General features: G+C 37.2%; 1 protein-coding gene across 1 annotated transcript in view; it reads left to right on the forward strand.

The window, feature by feature from the left end:
* LOC107105047 (E3 ubiquitin-protein ligase pellino homolog 1) overlaps positions 1 to 16,261 on the forward strand; it is a 55,741-nt gene that overhangs the window by 27,412 nt on the left and 12,068 nt on the right. The window contains exons 2-3 of the mRNA XM_015405165.1: positions 4,274 to 4,565; positions 14,358 to 14,487. Of these exons, the coding sequence (XP_015260651.1) occupies positions 4,483 to 4,565; positions 14,358 to 14,487 (213 nt within the window). The 5' untranslated portion in view covers positions 4,274 to 4,482. The remainder of the gene's footprint in view (positions 1 to 4,273; positions 4,566 to 14,357; positions 14,488 to 16,261) is intronic.

Below are 16,261 nucleotides of genomic sequence, written 5' to 3' on the forward strand. Positions count from 1 at the left end.
AAAAAAAAAAAAAAAAAAATGGGGCCTGTAGTTTTGCTGTTTGCTCAGGTTTTATTTGTTTAAATAATTGTATATATAAAAAATAACTTTGGTTTGATTTAGTTTTACAAACTGCTTATTTTCACTTTACGTTTTATTGCATTTTATTAATTTCTTTGTCTTTTTAAGGGAGAAATCTGCAATTTTTTTTTGTAGTTTATGTGTTTTAATTAGCAGCTAGAGTTTTATATGTGATATTTTCTCATTTTAACGACACAGAAATTAAGGCAGCTCCTGCATCCATCTTTACAGCCACCCAATCCCAATAGATAGAAGATGACTCCAGTCATTTCATCAAGTGAGTCCAGTCTTAACAAGAGATGGAGTCTGGTGTGCTATTGCTTGGTTGGAAAGAAAACCTGCAGCCACACGGCCCTTTCTGGAACCAGTTTGAGACCCCTGAGCTAAAACATCTAGAAAGCCCAAATATTTCTATCCCCAGTGACATTTGCCTACTCATTCTGGAGGATGTAGTCTTACAAGTGAACTCTGCATCTCTGTACAATTAGAGACCTCTAATGGGAGGCATTTCAGGATAATCCCGATCAACTGCCAAAACCACCTTAACTGACCTCTTTTGATGCAGACTAGCTGCTTCACCTTAAGCTCCCATTGGATGATAGAGTCCAGCCACACTCTGGAACTAGCTCATTCGGGCAGCTTGTGTCTTGGATCCGTTTCTCTCACTTATCATCACATCCTGTCACAATTTCCCGTAGGTGAACCGGATATTCAGCCAGACACAGAGTTACGTTTGAAGAGTTTATTGAAGGGGTGAATAATGGCAAATGAAGCAGGCAACAGTTACTGTCTTGGCAGAGGAATTCTGGTTGAAAGTGCTGGTTTGCAGAGGTGAGCAGAGAACCAGGAGATGTAGATGTTTACAGATCCAATAGGCTGTGTGGACGGAGAACCATCAGAACAGGCAAGTAAGCAGCTGAGACTCACCGAGGAACAAGTAGCACTGGAGCATGGAGACAAAGGCAACCTCAACTAGAAGAGTTCAGCTTACAGTGCACATAGGATCCAGTAGTGAAGGAAACCACCATAAGTGCAGCATTCAGACACAGGCGACCTTAACAGTGTGACGTTCTGACAGAGATGAGTAGACAGAGGCAGGTATAAGTAGGCTGGTGAACAGGTGAGCTGAGTACTAATTAGTGGGAACAGGGGGAGATAATCTAAAGTGGGGTGGTGGCTGCAGGCAGACTGAGCTGCTGTGATAACTACTGGTGGCTGAATAGTGACAGAAAAACAGAAAAAGTCCATAAGTCCAAGACCAAACTAAACAGAACCATAACTATGACACATCCCCATCAATGAGGGTTGGTTGTTTGTAGGAATTGTAAATTCAGAGCTCTGCTCTTTGGCTCAATTCTTATTTTTCCACTAGATCTGAGCTACAGTAAGCGTCCCTCACATTACTGCAGACAACCCCTACACCAACGTTACCATCACTTGTTAACATGATATCTAAACACTTTCTGTTGAGGCAGAGACCAACTCTCAAGCCTAGAGGGGGGAGTCTATCTTTTCCAGGTCAGGAACAATGACCTAAGATCAAGAAGGAAGGTCAAAGAAGCCAACAGAACATCATCAGTTGTGAGCTGCAAAGATGGCCATTTCTTGGACCTTGTGTGAAGAATGTCGGTACAGCTCTTTCTTTGGGCATAGAAGTTTTGAATAGCCTTTAAAGGGGCAACAGTGGCATCAGCTAAAAAAGTTTGCCTGCAACAGGAGGGTTGTCCGTTCAAGCCCTGGCAAGACACTTGACCTGCAATGCCTACTGATGTTGGTCAAAGGGACAGGTGGCATCAGTGTACTGTCAGCGAGCCCCAGACTAGCCAGGCTACAATATAGTTTTCTACTATCAGTGTGTGTGTGTGTGAAATGGTGAATGACGGAATGTGGTGGAAAGTGCTTTGGTAAAGTCCCCGGAAATGGAAAAAGCGCTATATAAATACAGGCCATTTACCATTTTACTATATAAATGACTCTCAGAAAAAATACCTTTAGGGAAACAGTGGCGCTGCAAGGATTAAGATCTGATCTGTTGCACCTCCCATCATGCACTCCATAACCTCAGAGTAAGCTTTTCCAGGAAGGCTGAGAAGTTTTGTTATCTGGATCACACTATCACAAAGATGTGGGACCACAACCCCTGTCTGCCACTCAGATGGTGTTAATCCTACATTCAACACTGAAGAGCGTTTTTAGATCTTACAAGCTTAAAATGTCTTCAGAAAGCAATTTGTCCCAAATAACAGAAAGTGTTATATACTGTAAAGCCTTTCTTTTTGCAAACTTGTTGGACAGCCTTTTTCTAGACATTAACTCTGCAACATTTTTTAAGACATAGCAAATTTCATTCCTCCTGTTTTTGTTTAATTGACTTGCTAACATCCATTGAGCTAAACAGAGACGCACTGCATCGTCCAATAACAGATAACTTGTGAGTTGTTTGTTTTGATTACATACATTTCCTGCTACTTATACCAGAACAGTTCATAGTGTTTAAACATGTTTTTAATAGTTATTATTCCTTTAATGATTGTATTGATTTTAATTTGATTGTGTGGATTTTAAGCTATTTTCTCCACTGATGCAATTATTTAACTAGGATGATCTACATGTGTTTGATATGCTTGACCATTAACGATTTTATACAGAAATCCAAACTTGAACTAAATCTAAAGGGTTTTATTTAATTTTAGAGAGTATTATTTGATCATAGCATGTCTCTCAGCATCATGGTGATCCTGGTGGGAATATCTTAGCTTTCCCTGAAATGTTGTTGTGCTCTTTTAATGCATATCAATTACTCAGATAATTAGTCCATCCAGATTGATTCTGGACTTCAGATGGCTGATAAATTTACTTGAAGGGCCTCTACTTGAACTTCTCCCACTCAGTCTGGTGGGACTGCATCACTCTTCCGGCCCCTGCCCGTCCTCGCTCATCATAAAAACACTTTACGTCCTACGCTCATGCATTTGTGGTGGTGGATACTCCCAGCAGATGGGCACTCTGGGAATCGTAGGAGAAATATTGTGCTTCGCCTGTTGCAGGCTGCTTTCAATTGAAGCCATGATGTGGCTGTGTGGAAAGATTGAAATCTGTCTCTTTATCTTTCTGTCGAGTGAATGTTGGAGGGAGGAGGGATGTAGCTAAAATGTCTCATGTAATAATGAAACCCATGTTGATCTGCTTCAGAGAGTTGCAGGCTGAGATTCATCGCCTGTTCGTTCGTCATGCCCTCGTTTATCTTTCCTTTGATTTCCTGCAAAAGTTTTGCATGAATAGATCAGCGGATGACTAAAAAACAACAGCAGAAAATATGCATTAATAATTTCAATTAAATCATATTCAATAAGTGATTAAGTTTACGAAAAGGGTGTCTCTAAAACGGCTGCTGCATGTTCCATGGATTTATCCTTGTCGCTGTAACAGTGTGTGCAAAATGCATATGAAGAGGCATACTTGAACTGGTATAAATGTTAGCTTATGTTTGACACTAGTAGTTTAGTGAAGAACTATTAGCAACAGAGCTGTTTTTGTTTAATCAGCAGACGTGAGCCAGAAGCAGCCCTTTATTAAAACTTTAAAAATGCTATCAATTTTCCTTAATTGGTGAAATTTTTGTTATTACTTATTATCTGGGTATAAACCCAAAGCAGAATGACTTTAACAGTTTTTAATTATTTATGTAGCACGTTTATGTTTTTTACATTTTTATATTTTTATCTACTAATATTAAGCATCGTATGTTTACTTCTAGTATGCATTCCTACTATTAAAGTGTTTAACTGTAGTTTAACCTAGCTCATTTTTTTCGTATTTGATTTCTTTTTTTTTAATGTAAGATGAGCTTTGGAGCCTTTAACTGCCTCATATTCTACCAGGTTGAGTCTATTTTCCATACGTGAATCTTAACGCACCAGCTTAAAGTCTGCGCACTACCCATCAAAAACTTCCCCAGGCCACTTTTAGACTGACTAGCCCTGCACTTTTAATAGTGAAACATTGCATTGTTTTTAAATATTGGGCCGTTAGCATCGCTGTAGATCAAGCAGCAGTCAGCTGGATATCCTGCTGTTGTCTTAGATGGAAAATAAAGAACATGTTTGCCAATTTAAATCCTTTTCTCTTTNTCCTTTTCTCTTTTATTGAAAAGCATAAAAAGTTATAGATAAATAAAAAATCTCACCCTTGTTTGTATGTTTTCCCTCTGCAGGGCAGGAGGAGCAGTGCTGCGACAGGTGAACACATGGAGCATGAAAGGCTGGAGCTGAGGCTCAGCTGACCCCTCTCCCCTTCCATCTCCTCCTCTCCCCCTCTTTCTCTAGTTGATCAGTAGCTCCCCTTTTCCTTCTTATCCCTCCCTGCCTCACCCTGTTGGATCTTATCCGACCTCCCCCTGCAAGCCTCAGTCAGCAGGGCCCAATGTATTCCCCGGAGCAGGAAAACATCTCCACCACCTCGTCCACCAAAGTGCCAGTGAAGTACGGGGAGCTCATTGTGCTGGGGTAGGCAAAAACTAATGAAATCATCTATTATTTGCTCAAAAGTAAAGGATTACAGCTCAGCCTGATGTTGGAGGAACATCAACATGGAGTGAAGTGGAAAAAACAATCAAATTTATGTCTGTTTTGGTAAAAAATCTGCTTATATGGCTAATGTTTCCATATAGTGTTGGACAGAACATCTCTTACAAACAAAGGGTTTGTTTTTTCATGCATCTCTCTATGTTCACTCTTATTTTTGGAGTGAGCATAATTTTTCTGACAGCTTAACCGCTGCTGAACACAATTGGTTTCAGCTCAGTGAAACCAGTGATGGAAGATTGAGCAGTTTAGTCACATAAAAAAGCCAAATGAAGGAGTTTTACAGTAACTTCTACCTTAAGTCACAGTTAATTTCCCTGATTTTTATTTCTAGTTGAAATAATTTGATTATTGATTTTTTTTTCAATCTAAATCTAGATAAGTCATTTTTTCTTAAAATAAGTGCATTTGTTCTTGAATTGAGGAGATAAAACAGACATTTTGCCAATGGAACAAGACAATTTAGATTTAAAATAAGAAAACACAATTGCAATGACTTATTTCAAGTGCATATCATTTAATTATCTTATTTTAAGAGTAAAAATACTCATTCCATTGGCAAACTATCTAATTTACCTATTCAAATCATGGGTCAATACAGTACACTTAATTTAAGTTTTTACCTATTTCTAGATGAAAACTTTTTTTCAGATGTTTTAAATGTATAAAATATTTATATTTCTTAAATCCTGGTCATAGTTTCCTGTCTGTGCTAATGTTTGTAGGTAGCAGCAAATTATTTCTTAATGGTTACGACTTTTAAGTGACATTTTTCTGAGGCTGGAAGCTGTTTTTTTGCTTCTAATCACTGAGGCAAGAGGAAAATAGAAGGTCTCTGATTTGATTTTGAATACCTGCCAGACACTCTTCCTTTGCAAAAAGCTACAATATTTCCTCCATTTTTCCAATATTCATATGACACTTGCCATGGTTTACTCCACATTTATAAATGCATTTATATCAGCTGTTCTCCTCTGATTAGCACCTTTCGGCCAAGTCTAATTCGAATACGAATACCTTCTGACATATTACTGCACCCTACTGGCATATTGTTGGGTTTTTTTGTGCGTATGTGCGGAGTGGGTAAACAAGGAAGCAATGTGGCTTAGAAAGCTAGCTACTTCCAAGCAAAGCTGTGAAATAAAAAAGAGAAGTTCAAGATCCATGCTAAAAAAAGCTGCAAAACAATGATTTAGTACGAACATCGATAATAGCACTGGGAATACAGTCATTATGGGAAGGAGTATCAGGCTTTATTAAACATCTGCCCTCATTATCGGCTTTTCTCTTGTAGTTCCACAGTACTGTCAGATGATGGCGTGCACATCTGTTTATGTATATCCAATCGGACTTGGTGCTGTAATTCTGTATAGACTCAAAAAGGACAAATGATTGGTTTGTATAACCTTACTCTATCAAGAACAAAGATTTTTTTTGTCTTTTTCATGCAGGCATATAATTTTACTTTAGGCCTTCAATGGAAATATTAGAGTAACACCGGTAAACTTGTCACACAAAGTAATTCTTAAAAAAAATGTATAAGATCAGTTTGTATAATAAACTTTATACTTCTTGCCTTTATGATAAAATTATAGTAAAACTATAATAAACAGGTATGTGTGATTTTGATTCTCAGTCCCAACTTTGGGCAAAACTGCCAGAGAAAACAAGTTTCCCAGTTGGCTAATACAGTAATACCTTTCTGCTTTGCACCTTCAATCACCACTTTTATATTTGATGCTTTTCTTTTAAATAAAAAAAAAATAATATCATTATGCGTCACTGAAACTGTGTTGAGTTGGGTAAATTTGCAAAAAAAAAAAAAAATAGTTATGTAATGAGGAAAGCCCTGATAATATCAGTATTTCTTGTAAAACTACCAATTTCCCATCAAACTAATGTCTTAAAGTCATCAGAATGTGATATGCTCCCAGAGGCATCACTCAGTTCTATTACTTATTCCAGAGTTTATCATATTTTTGACAGATTAGGGTTTTATTGAATTAGATTTGCAGTACAAGACCAGTCCCACTCTTCTCTCTGTGTTTTTAGATCACTCATGCTCTCTCGGCTACCAAACTGTTACCAAACAGATGATTTTAGGGTTTACTGTCAGACTGATGGAAAGACAACAGTGCAACTCAAAATCGACTTGATTTGTTACTTCAAAATACGAGTCCCAGTCATAGACAAAGTTCACACCTGCATATTTATTTATGCCAAATGAGTGCAGCTTTTAAGAAGCGCCTGTGGGGAGGTATATTCAACAGCTTTGTACTGCAGCAAACAAGCTAAAATGCATCGTTTTGGACCTTGGGATGAATGTGGAATACCTGGAGAGAACATGACAAATTTTCTTGGTAGGGATTAAAACCCAGAACATCGGACCTCCAAAAGGACTTATTGCTATTAAAACAATTGCATATTTTTTAGATATATTGGTTTATTGATGCTCTTATAGATGCTCTTATTAACAACTTCACTGTTGCATTGGAGATGTTCCCATTGGTTTTGGTTTGCTTTATAAATCAAGATTGTCACTCTGTAGAAGACTATTTCAGATGTATAAGTGTAGCAGGATGAGCTCCTTCATCAGTTGGATGGTTGACCAAGAGATCAAAGCGGAAACTGTTTCCACGTAGGATCACGCTCACATTGGGGACATTTTTTGTCTTGTTGTGCCGTCCTTATCCAAAACGGAGCAGTTATTTTTAACAGAAGGAAATTAACTTCACCCTGGGATGAGATAATTGTTGGCTGACCGCAGCATTGGATATGATTAGAGCAACTATCTTTCATCAGATATTTGTTTTATTATTTTTAAGTCAAGTTGGAAAAGACTCTCTTCTCCACCCTTCTTCTTTTGCACAGAAGACAATAAACAGAAAAGAAACAGTAAAGAAATAACACAGATGTTCCACCGTCCGCCCTGGACAAACCCGCTCCCAGGTGAGCGCTGGTAGCCCTCCTCCTCTGGACACTGTTTCACGTCTTACGCAGGCGGTCTGTGTCACAGCTGACTTAAAGTTTGTTGTTCTGGTTTGTGCTGGAGCAGCATTGTCAGGGAGAGCTGACCGTGGAAATTTTCCCTTGTGGAAAAAACACATTAGGCAGTAAACGCAGTTCCATGCCTTTAAAAGGGAGAACCCCAGTTTTCCGTTTGCTCTGCTTTTTCCGCCCATAGTTTTTCATTCTAGGTCAGGCCAACCTTCTTTTTTTTCATCTTAAAAAAAAAAGATTGAGAGGGGCACTTTTTTTTTTTTGCCCTGCAACAGGAGACGTCATCCTCCTGAGCTGAAAGTAAAGCTGCTCTTTAAAACTTTTAAAGGGTTCAAATTATATGAGTTCAACCCCCTCACCCTGACCTCTATCCTCTGACCTACTGGAGGAAAGTGGCTCCATTACTTAGCTAAAAACTGGTTCCTCCCATCAACCTGTCCTGTCTGCAACACAAACCCTCACTGGGTAATGGAAACTGACATGGAGAACAGCATTTTAAAAGCTGTGCAGTTATTTGTTGCCGTAAACATTTTAGATTAGCTCTGAACTTTCAGTGGAAAGCTAATGTTGACCAGCTGCAGCACAACTGCATGACAGACAGATATAGATACTGATAAATCTCAATGAAAACCTGCTCCTGTCAGACATCAATGTGATAGACCATTATAATCTAAAGATTATTGCATATATTGTTGGAATGTATTTAAATTAAAAATGATTAATAAAATAAATGCAGATTTGCTTAAAGTTTTTATGTTTGGTACGTGTTTAATAGCAGAAAAATGTGAAACCGATGGATGTGGGACGAGAAATGTATGTAGCACGGGTACAATGGTGGTGCAGGAGTTAAGCGTGCGATCCATGTACTGAGGCTTTGGTCCTGTCTCCGCTTGTTCACCTTTGCTGCATGTCTTACCCCTCTCTCTATTCCTGATTTCTTGTCTGCCTACTTAAAAAAAATAAAACAATAAAGGCCACTAGACCCTAAAATATATATATAAAATAGAAGGAGGCTGAGACTGAACCTGGTTCTGCTGGGGTTTTTTTTGTTAACAGAGAGTTTTTTCTCTCCACTTTCACTGCATGCATGTTCAGTGTGAGGGATTGCTGCGGAGTCGACTGTGTGAATTTAACTGATGTTTCATAGTTTGCATTTCTAGTTTTCAGAAAAAGCTGGATGCAAGTTTATTGGAATCAAAAGACAGAATAGATTAGTTTCGGTGACAACATCATAACAAGCAATTTGGTTGTGTTATTTTTGCAGTAAAACAAACATTATAAGGATTTTTTTTTCACCAGACTTCCAGAAAAAGAATATATAATAATCATCTAAAATATGAAACTCTGTGGCAGCTTCTAAGGCGTCGACAAGATGGGAAGAAAATATTTAGAAAGCTTTAGATGGATGTCCTAACAGCCTTTCTATCAAAGCTAAATGACATTTAATATTTAATCTTTTCTCATTATATGCAGAAACAAAGACTTTATCAATATATGTAAGAAGCTGTAATTTAAAAAAGCTGCTGCCTTTAAGCAACACGTTCTTTACTTCTCATAATAATTTTACTTACATGGTTTACCTTTTTTTTCACGCAAAAATCCTGCGATCATACAGTATAATGTAATCCCTGTTTAATTCTATTGCAAAGTATTTATTTTATTTTTGTTAAATTGCTTTAAAATAATTATTTTTAGCTCCATAGGCCTGCCTATTTTACAGCCAATTGAAGACTGTATAGGTGCAAAAAAATAAATGCAAGAAACATGATCCCATCTACGTAATCATATTACAACTCAATGTCAAATCACACACGCCAAAATACTGCAATTAGCTTTTAAAGTTTTCAGATGAGAAGACCTTTAAATTAAATATCTAATGGATTATATAATTTATACCTAACACCATAACACCTTGCATTCAATAACTGAACCTCTCATTGTGTTTAAAATTGCAATAAGAGGAAAGTTTTTCCAAATTCTTTGACGCTTTAGATCATCAAAAGTCACTGAGCAGTTCACTGAGCAGTAACTGAGTTACTAAGATAATTTTTTGTAGAAGTAACTAGTTACTTTTTTAAGTAACTTGCCCATCGCTGATTATGTGTGCATCTGTTACCACACAAAGTACGAAATCTGTACGTAGAATATCTCCTCGGTAACTTCTGCAGCAGTACTAACTATGTTTTGGATAAAGATGGAGCAACAAGACAAAAATGTCTCAAGTGTGAGCCTGATCCTATGTGGAAACAGTATTGCAAACTAACCTTTCGAATGTCTTGATGACACAGCACGATACCTGCATAGAGATATCCTGATGCTTTGGTGTAAGCTGCAGACGGCAAGTAGCCTATGTTGATAAATTGGTTACCATGGGAACTGAACACAGGTCAGAGCGTAAGCATTGCTTACAGATCCAATCCAATCCTGCTGCTTGGTAAATACTGTAAAGGATAGAACTGGACTTTAAGGAATGTCCCCCGCTATCCGAACATGCGTTTTTTTTTTTTTACTAACCATTTGAATAGTAAAAAAATGATCCTCTGGTGTAACTTTCCTCCGTTATCTTTGACTCACTTCAGACCTGATTGACACATGAGTTTATTCAGTTGCATCATTTATTAGCGTGTCAGTACGAAAATACAGTTAATCATGTTGGACTTAATTTATTTTGCAAAGTATGACAGCTTTATGGTGTTTTTTTACACCTGGTTATTAGTCAGCAGACATGTTCATACAAATGTCTTTTTATTGTATTATGCTTTAGCGTTGCAGCCAAGAAATGTTTAATTTTTTTTTTTTTTCCAGAAGATTTACAAATGGAATAAACAATACTAAGTGTGTGCATGGAAAACAGGGCGATTTTTGTCATTTTAAAGGCATTTGAACAGTAAGTGTTCAATCTGTGATCTCAACATGCCTATGCAGACACAGACGAGGTAGACGGCAGTCTGCCCTTTTCTCAGTCTGTGTTCTTTGGGTGATTTTCTCTACAGCAGTTGCTCTTTGTGGCGTAGTGGACTTTAGCTGTTTGTTTGAAGGAAGGACTCCTTCATAACATTACTGGTTATTCTAGGACAAGTTTCCACCTCTCTATGAGGATGAACAGCCTGTAGGTTCCCAATCATGGACTTAGATTAATCTGATGTAAACCTTTGGTTCCTCCATATTGGGGAAAGTTTGCCTACATGTGGGCAAACAGTTCTTTTACCCATGAGAGCCTGTCTTTGAACTGCCTGCAGCCCTCTGAGCTCTGCAGCCGTGCTATCTGGCCTCTCTATGGATACGGACAAAACTTCCCTATGGTTACGCTCTTGCCATGACAACTCTTCCCAAACGTTGCTTTCTCACCATGGTTACACACAAATCCTCTCAGTGTTGTTTGATTCTTAGTGCCTTGTTTCTCTGGGAGGAAACCTGTTAGCCAGCAGGCTTGGCATCCTCACAACATGCCTGAACTACCTTCACTGGACCTGATGAGGGGTGGGGGGGTGGCTTGACCTAAGACACACTCCAGCAATATTGAAGTGCGTTACATGATAACCAGTACTCTTGCGTGACGGAATTTTACCACCTGTGTGCAGGTGGTAAAATTCAACGCCACTGTAACAACATCAGGTATATAACGCAACAAACCTCAGCAGCTACTATTTTATTAGTTTTTAAGATTCAATTTCAAAATGTTTGTTTTGGTTTGTTATCTCAAAATTATTTAAGGGTTCAGCAACACTTCAGCAGAGATTCTATATATACCGTAGATATTTTATTTTACTCCCGCATCTGTAGAAATGTTTGCATGGACATACGTATTAGAGAGGATATCAATCTTCTCCTTTGGTCTGATCATGTTTTTATGGATTTCCTCATTATTATATAGATGTTGAAGTGATGGAAAAATACACTTCTTTTGCATTATTTCTGGTTTTTCTGCTTAGGAATTATAGAGTAGTTGCTAGACTCTGATCACAGTTCCCAGACTGTCATACATAGAATTACACCACTGGTAATAAAGCTACCTTATATTTGTTATGTGAAAAAGACATCTGAAAAAAAATTCTCGCAAGATTGATTAAACTCTATACAGAAACTACTCAAAGGAGCAGTGCAGTTCACTAAAAGGTCAATTCATCTTACTTCTTGGGCAGGAATGTGGAAATTACATTTAACTTATTTGAACTTTAATAAAGCTTGAAAACAGGGGTTACACAACAGCAGCCTCTGCTACATGTGCAAAAGGCTTCCTAAGGTACAATTTATTATCAGTATGTGTTGTTTAAATAAGCTTTACTGTATCTATTTTATACCTATCAGTCATTTTTCAATTTTGAGATAAGGGTTGATGAGAAACGTTTGGCTATTCACCTTGAAGTGCTGACCACAGGGGACCTTAAAGTAGTTTTAATTTTTTTTTTCAAATCCTTTAAGCTCCTTTAAAATCCTTTAAACTGAACACTTTACTAAAAGCCTTCTTCAATAAAACGATACATTGCTAATAAAAAAAAGCTTAAGTGGCTGTATTTTCTTTTTCTTTTTTGTTTTTAGACAGAAATCCTGAAAATAGATCTGCATTCTGTTGTGTTACAGTTTTCTAACCTCTGTCTGTTTTGGTGATATAGGGAATAAATTAGGAATATTATGAGAATAAAGTCTTAATATTACAGGATGAAAACTGTAAAATTATGAAAATACAGTTTTATCTTTATGCAAATAAAGTCGTAACACTGCAAGATTAAAATTGTAGCATTATTAGAACAAAGTTATACATTAGAAGTCATTTGTTGTAACATTAGAGGATTAAAGCTGTAACATTAAGAGAAAAAAAGTCGTAAAATTAGAAAGTCATAACATAAAGAGATTAAAGTCGTAGAATTAGGAAATTAAGGTCGTAACAGTAGGAGATTAAAGTCGTAATATAAGGAGATTAAAGTCGTAACATAAGGAGATTTAAGTCGTAGAATTAGGAAATTAAAGTCGTAACATTAGGAAATTAAAATCGTAACATTAGGAGATTAAAGTCGTAACATTAGGAGATTTAAGTCAAGGAATTAGGAGATTAAAGTCATAACATTAGGAGATTAAAGTCATAACATTAGGAGATTAAAGTCGTAACATTAGGAGAATAAAGTCGTAGAATTAGGAAATTAAAGTCGTAACATTAGGAAATTAAAGTCGTAACATTAGGAGATTAAAGTCGTAACATTAGGAGATTAAAGTCGTAACATTAGGAGATTAAAGTCGTAACATAAGGAGATTTAATTGTAACATTAGGAGATTAAAGTCGTAACATTATGCAAATAAATTTGTACATCAGGAGACATTATTTGTAACATTAGTTGACTAAAGTGGTAACATTAAGAGAAAAAAGTAACGTTAGAGGATTAAAGTTGTAACATTGCAAGAATAAAGTCTTTACATTATGGGAAAGACATTGGCAACAATACCAGAATAAAGTCTTAATTGTGGGGATTTAAGTTGTAGCATTATGAGAATGAAGTCGTAACATCACTGGATTTAAGTCATAACATTTTAAAATAAAAGAAGTGGCCTATTTTTATGTAAAATCTTACAAGTAAATCTAGTCTTCCCCCTGAGTTAAAATGCTTAATCAAAGCATCTTAGTAAAATGACTTATTTTTGTTTCATATTATTACAACTTTATTCTCATATATTATAACTGTTTTTATAGAATTACATCTTCATTCTTCTATTGTTGCAACTTTATTCTTTTAATTTGAAAAATATGCATACAAATGTATTAGTATGGCCCAAAAACTTTGCAGCACTTAAGAAAACTTAAAATGAAACCTGAGCAAAATAAAAAAGGCATGCAAGGAATAAAAACATATTTCCGTTTTTAAAGTAGAACCTGCAGATATAAAACGAGAGAAAAAAGGAAACAAAGACAACAAAAAAACAGGACACGTGGCAGAGTTTAGGCTATATACTAGATAATAATTTAGGTAAAGTTTATTCTTGTACTTTAAACAGCCTCTAGAATCTTAAATACATAAATAATCAGCTATGATTATAACAAAGCCAAAAAGAAAAGAGAAACTGCCCGTGAACAACCCATTGCACGCATTATGATTTATGATTGTTGGTGAGCTGTTTAATAAACACAAACAATAGATAGAAATGTATGTGCGGGGATTTTAAGATAAATATCTGCATTAACTCACTGTATTTAAAAATATAAAAAGCTTTCTTTAAGTAAAATGTCCTGATGGGTTTCAAAATTCTGCTGCTTACAGGAATGCAACTTCACACTGGTCAAATGTAAAGTTTAACCCCTCCTTGAAATGCAATACCACAAAAAAAGGCCTGGAGCTAGGTGGATGTTGGGTTGGTGGTGATAAAGGGTAACTTCTGAAGGTTTTTGTCCTGAAGTTAAGCCGAAGGAAGGGGAAACTGCTCTGGTTCTCCTTTCTTCAGACAAATACAGGTCTAAATTAGTCTCTCTCTTTGTTTACATTCTCAGCCATCCTGCTCTGATGTTTGGAGGACTTTGTTGTTTGTAATGCCATGCTGTGCTTTTGTGAAAATGCATGCATGAAAACTTTAAGCAGCAGTTTGTGGATACGTCTGGGAGAGCACGAAAAAGCCTTGAGCATTTTCCACTGTGCCTGTTGTTCCAGGGCATTATCCAGCTGCTGAGACAATGAATGCTCTGTTGTTTTGTGTGTTTACGTTTATCTGTGTGTGTGTGTTTGCGTGCAGGTACAATGGCTCTCTGCCCAATGGAGACCGAGGCCGACGCAAAAGCCGCTTCGCACTTTATAAGAGGCCGAAGGCAAACGGGGTGAAGCCCAGCACAGTTCATGTCGCCTGCTCCCCACAAGCAGCCAAGGTAAAACAAAACAATCTCAGACTGAATCTTTAAAGTGATTAGACCGCTGAGACTTTCAAAAACTGACAGAATTTTGCTTTTTATTAGCCTCAGGCCGTTTTTCTCCTTTAGTTTTAAAAAACATGATATCATTCAAGCCAAACAGTTGCATATTCCTGGCTATATTAAGATTTAAGTGATTTTCAAATAACCACATTTTTTGTTCTTAAAGGGAATAATGCATTTTTTTTTATTATCTAAAGAGATAAAAAAAAAAAACATTTTGGAAGATTATTTTTGATTTTTCTTATAAATGATGAGCAAATTCATCATGTTTCCATCTTACCTGATAAACAACTCTTTGAGGGTGAAAGACCTCCAGACCATTACCCTAATCAGATTGTCTATCAGATGGAAGACCAAACTGGCTATGAGGCAAGTAATCGCTAAAGCAGCTTCTCTTTGTGTATTTTTAAGAGAATATAGACCTTTTTAAAAACCTCAGCAGCACATAGTATCAGTATCCTGTTATGCTACGTTCACACCGCCCGTGTTTTGGGCAGCTAAAAAGCGGCAGCTGCTTCATTTTTGATGCTTGTACTGTACACAATAAGGTCAAGATCATCTTTGATGCTCCTGAAGCGCATCCAGTAAAGTTCGTCCAGATGCATCTGATGTTTCTGCTGTTCCTGTGTTCAATGGCAGAGAGCCGCTTTGCTATAATTGCTATGATAATCTGGTAAAAAGTAGTTTTAACATATTTTCAAGCAAGAAAGTCCACCTCAAAGCATTATCTTTGCAGTTCATCGAGATTACGATCCTGTCTTAAAATATTATTTAGCTGTTGAAGCCACCACATACCAGTGGTGTGCTGTCACTGGAAATCCCCAGCAGCAGCTGGGGGGTTTCCCCTACTGTTTGTCGCAGCTGGAAGTAGATTTTAGTGTTTTTATGTATGTGGCAAAAACTGCAGGAACCAGAATAATGAAAGCGAACATATTTTGCTGGCAGGTTTTGACATTTTAAGTTATTTAGGCATTAATAAACTGTTTCAGGGGAGTGATCATAGCGATCTGCATTAGCAGTGCTGGGTCTGTCTCCATGCAAGCCTCAGATCAGCTTCTCTGATTGGTTGATGTGGCGTGTCGAGCAGCATACATTTTTCCAACTCCAGCAGCTGCTGCTTGTGAAGCGCATCACACACCTCAGATGCTCAGAAGCTCATGAGGCGCTGCTTCAGCTGTTTAGATGCATCAAGATGCACTGCTTCTGTTGCTCTAGACGCGCTGCAGGGCCTTTTGATGCACCTTGATATGCGTCAACCATTGACTTTTTATGTGAAGCGGCTGCTTCTGCTGCTTCAGTTGCATGCGGTGTGAAAGTAGCATTATCCTTTGATAACAGGGAGACTAAAAAGACTAAATCAGCCTCCACTGATCTTTCCTTAAATACATTGAAATTTGCTGACACTCACTTAACTTCAATCTAAGAGTGTTTCTGTTTGGTAGCTCTGCTTTATGATCGTTTAAATGATCAAAATCAGATTTTATTCCTGTTGAATCAGTAATGAGTGAATCTTAAAACGGACACCAGCTGATTTTTACAGGGCATCATTGTTCATAATTTGGTCCCAGGTAAGTTTTTCAAGGATCTTCACTTGTATTCCTCCTGTTCCTTCCTTCTATCGTGGTTTAACACTAACAAACTTGTCTGAGGTTTAATAGGCTTTGTGAATTACTTGCAAAGTTTTTCCTGTGTCTTTATCTGCTCATTGTTTGTTTCCTGTCCATACATC

Source organism: Cyprinodon variegatus, unplaced genomic scaffold (assembly GCF_000732505.1).
Source record: "Cyprinodon variegatus isolate N-32 unplaced genomic scaffold, C_variegatus-1.0 Scaffold2028, whole genome shotgun sequence".
NCBI classification, from domain to species: domain Eukaryota; kingdom Metazoa; phylum Chordata; class Actinopteri; order Cyprinodontiformes; family Cyprinodontidae; genus Cyprinodon; species Cyprinodon variegatus.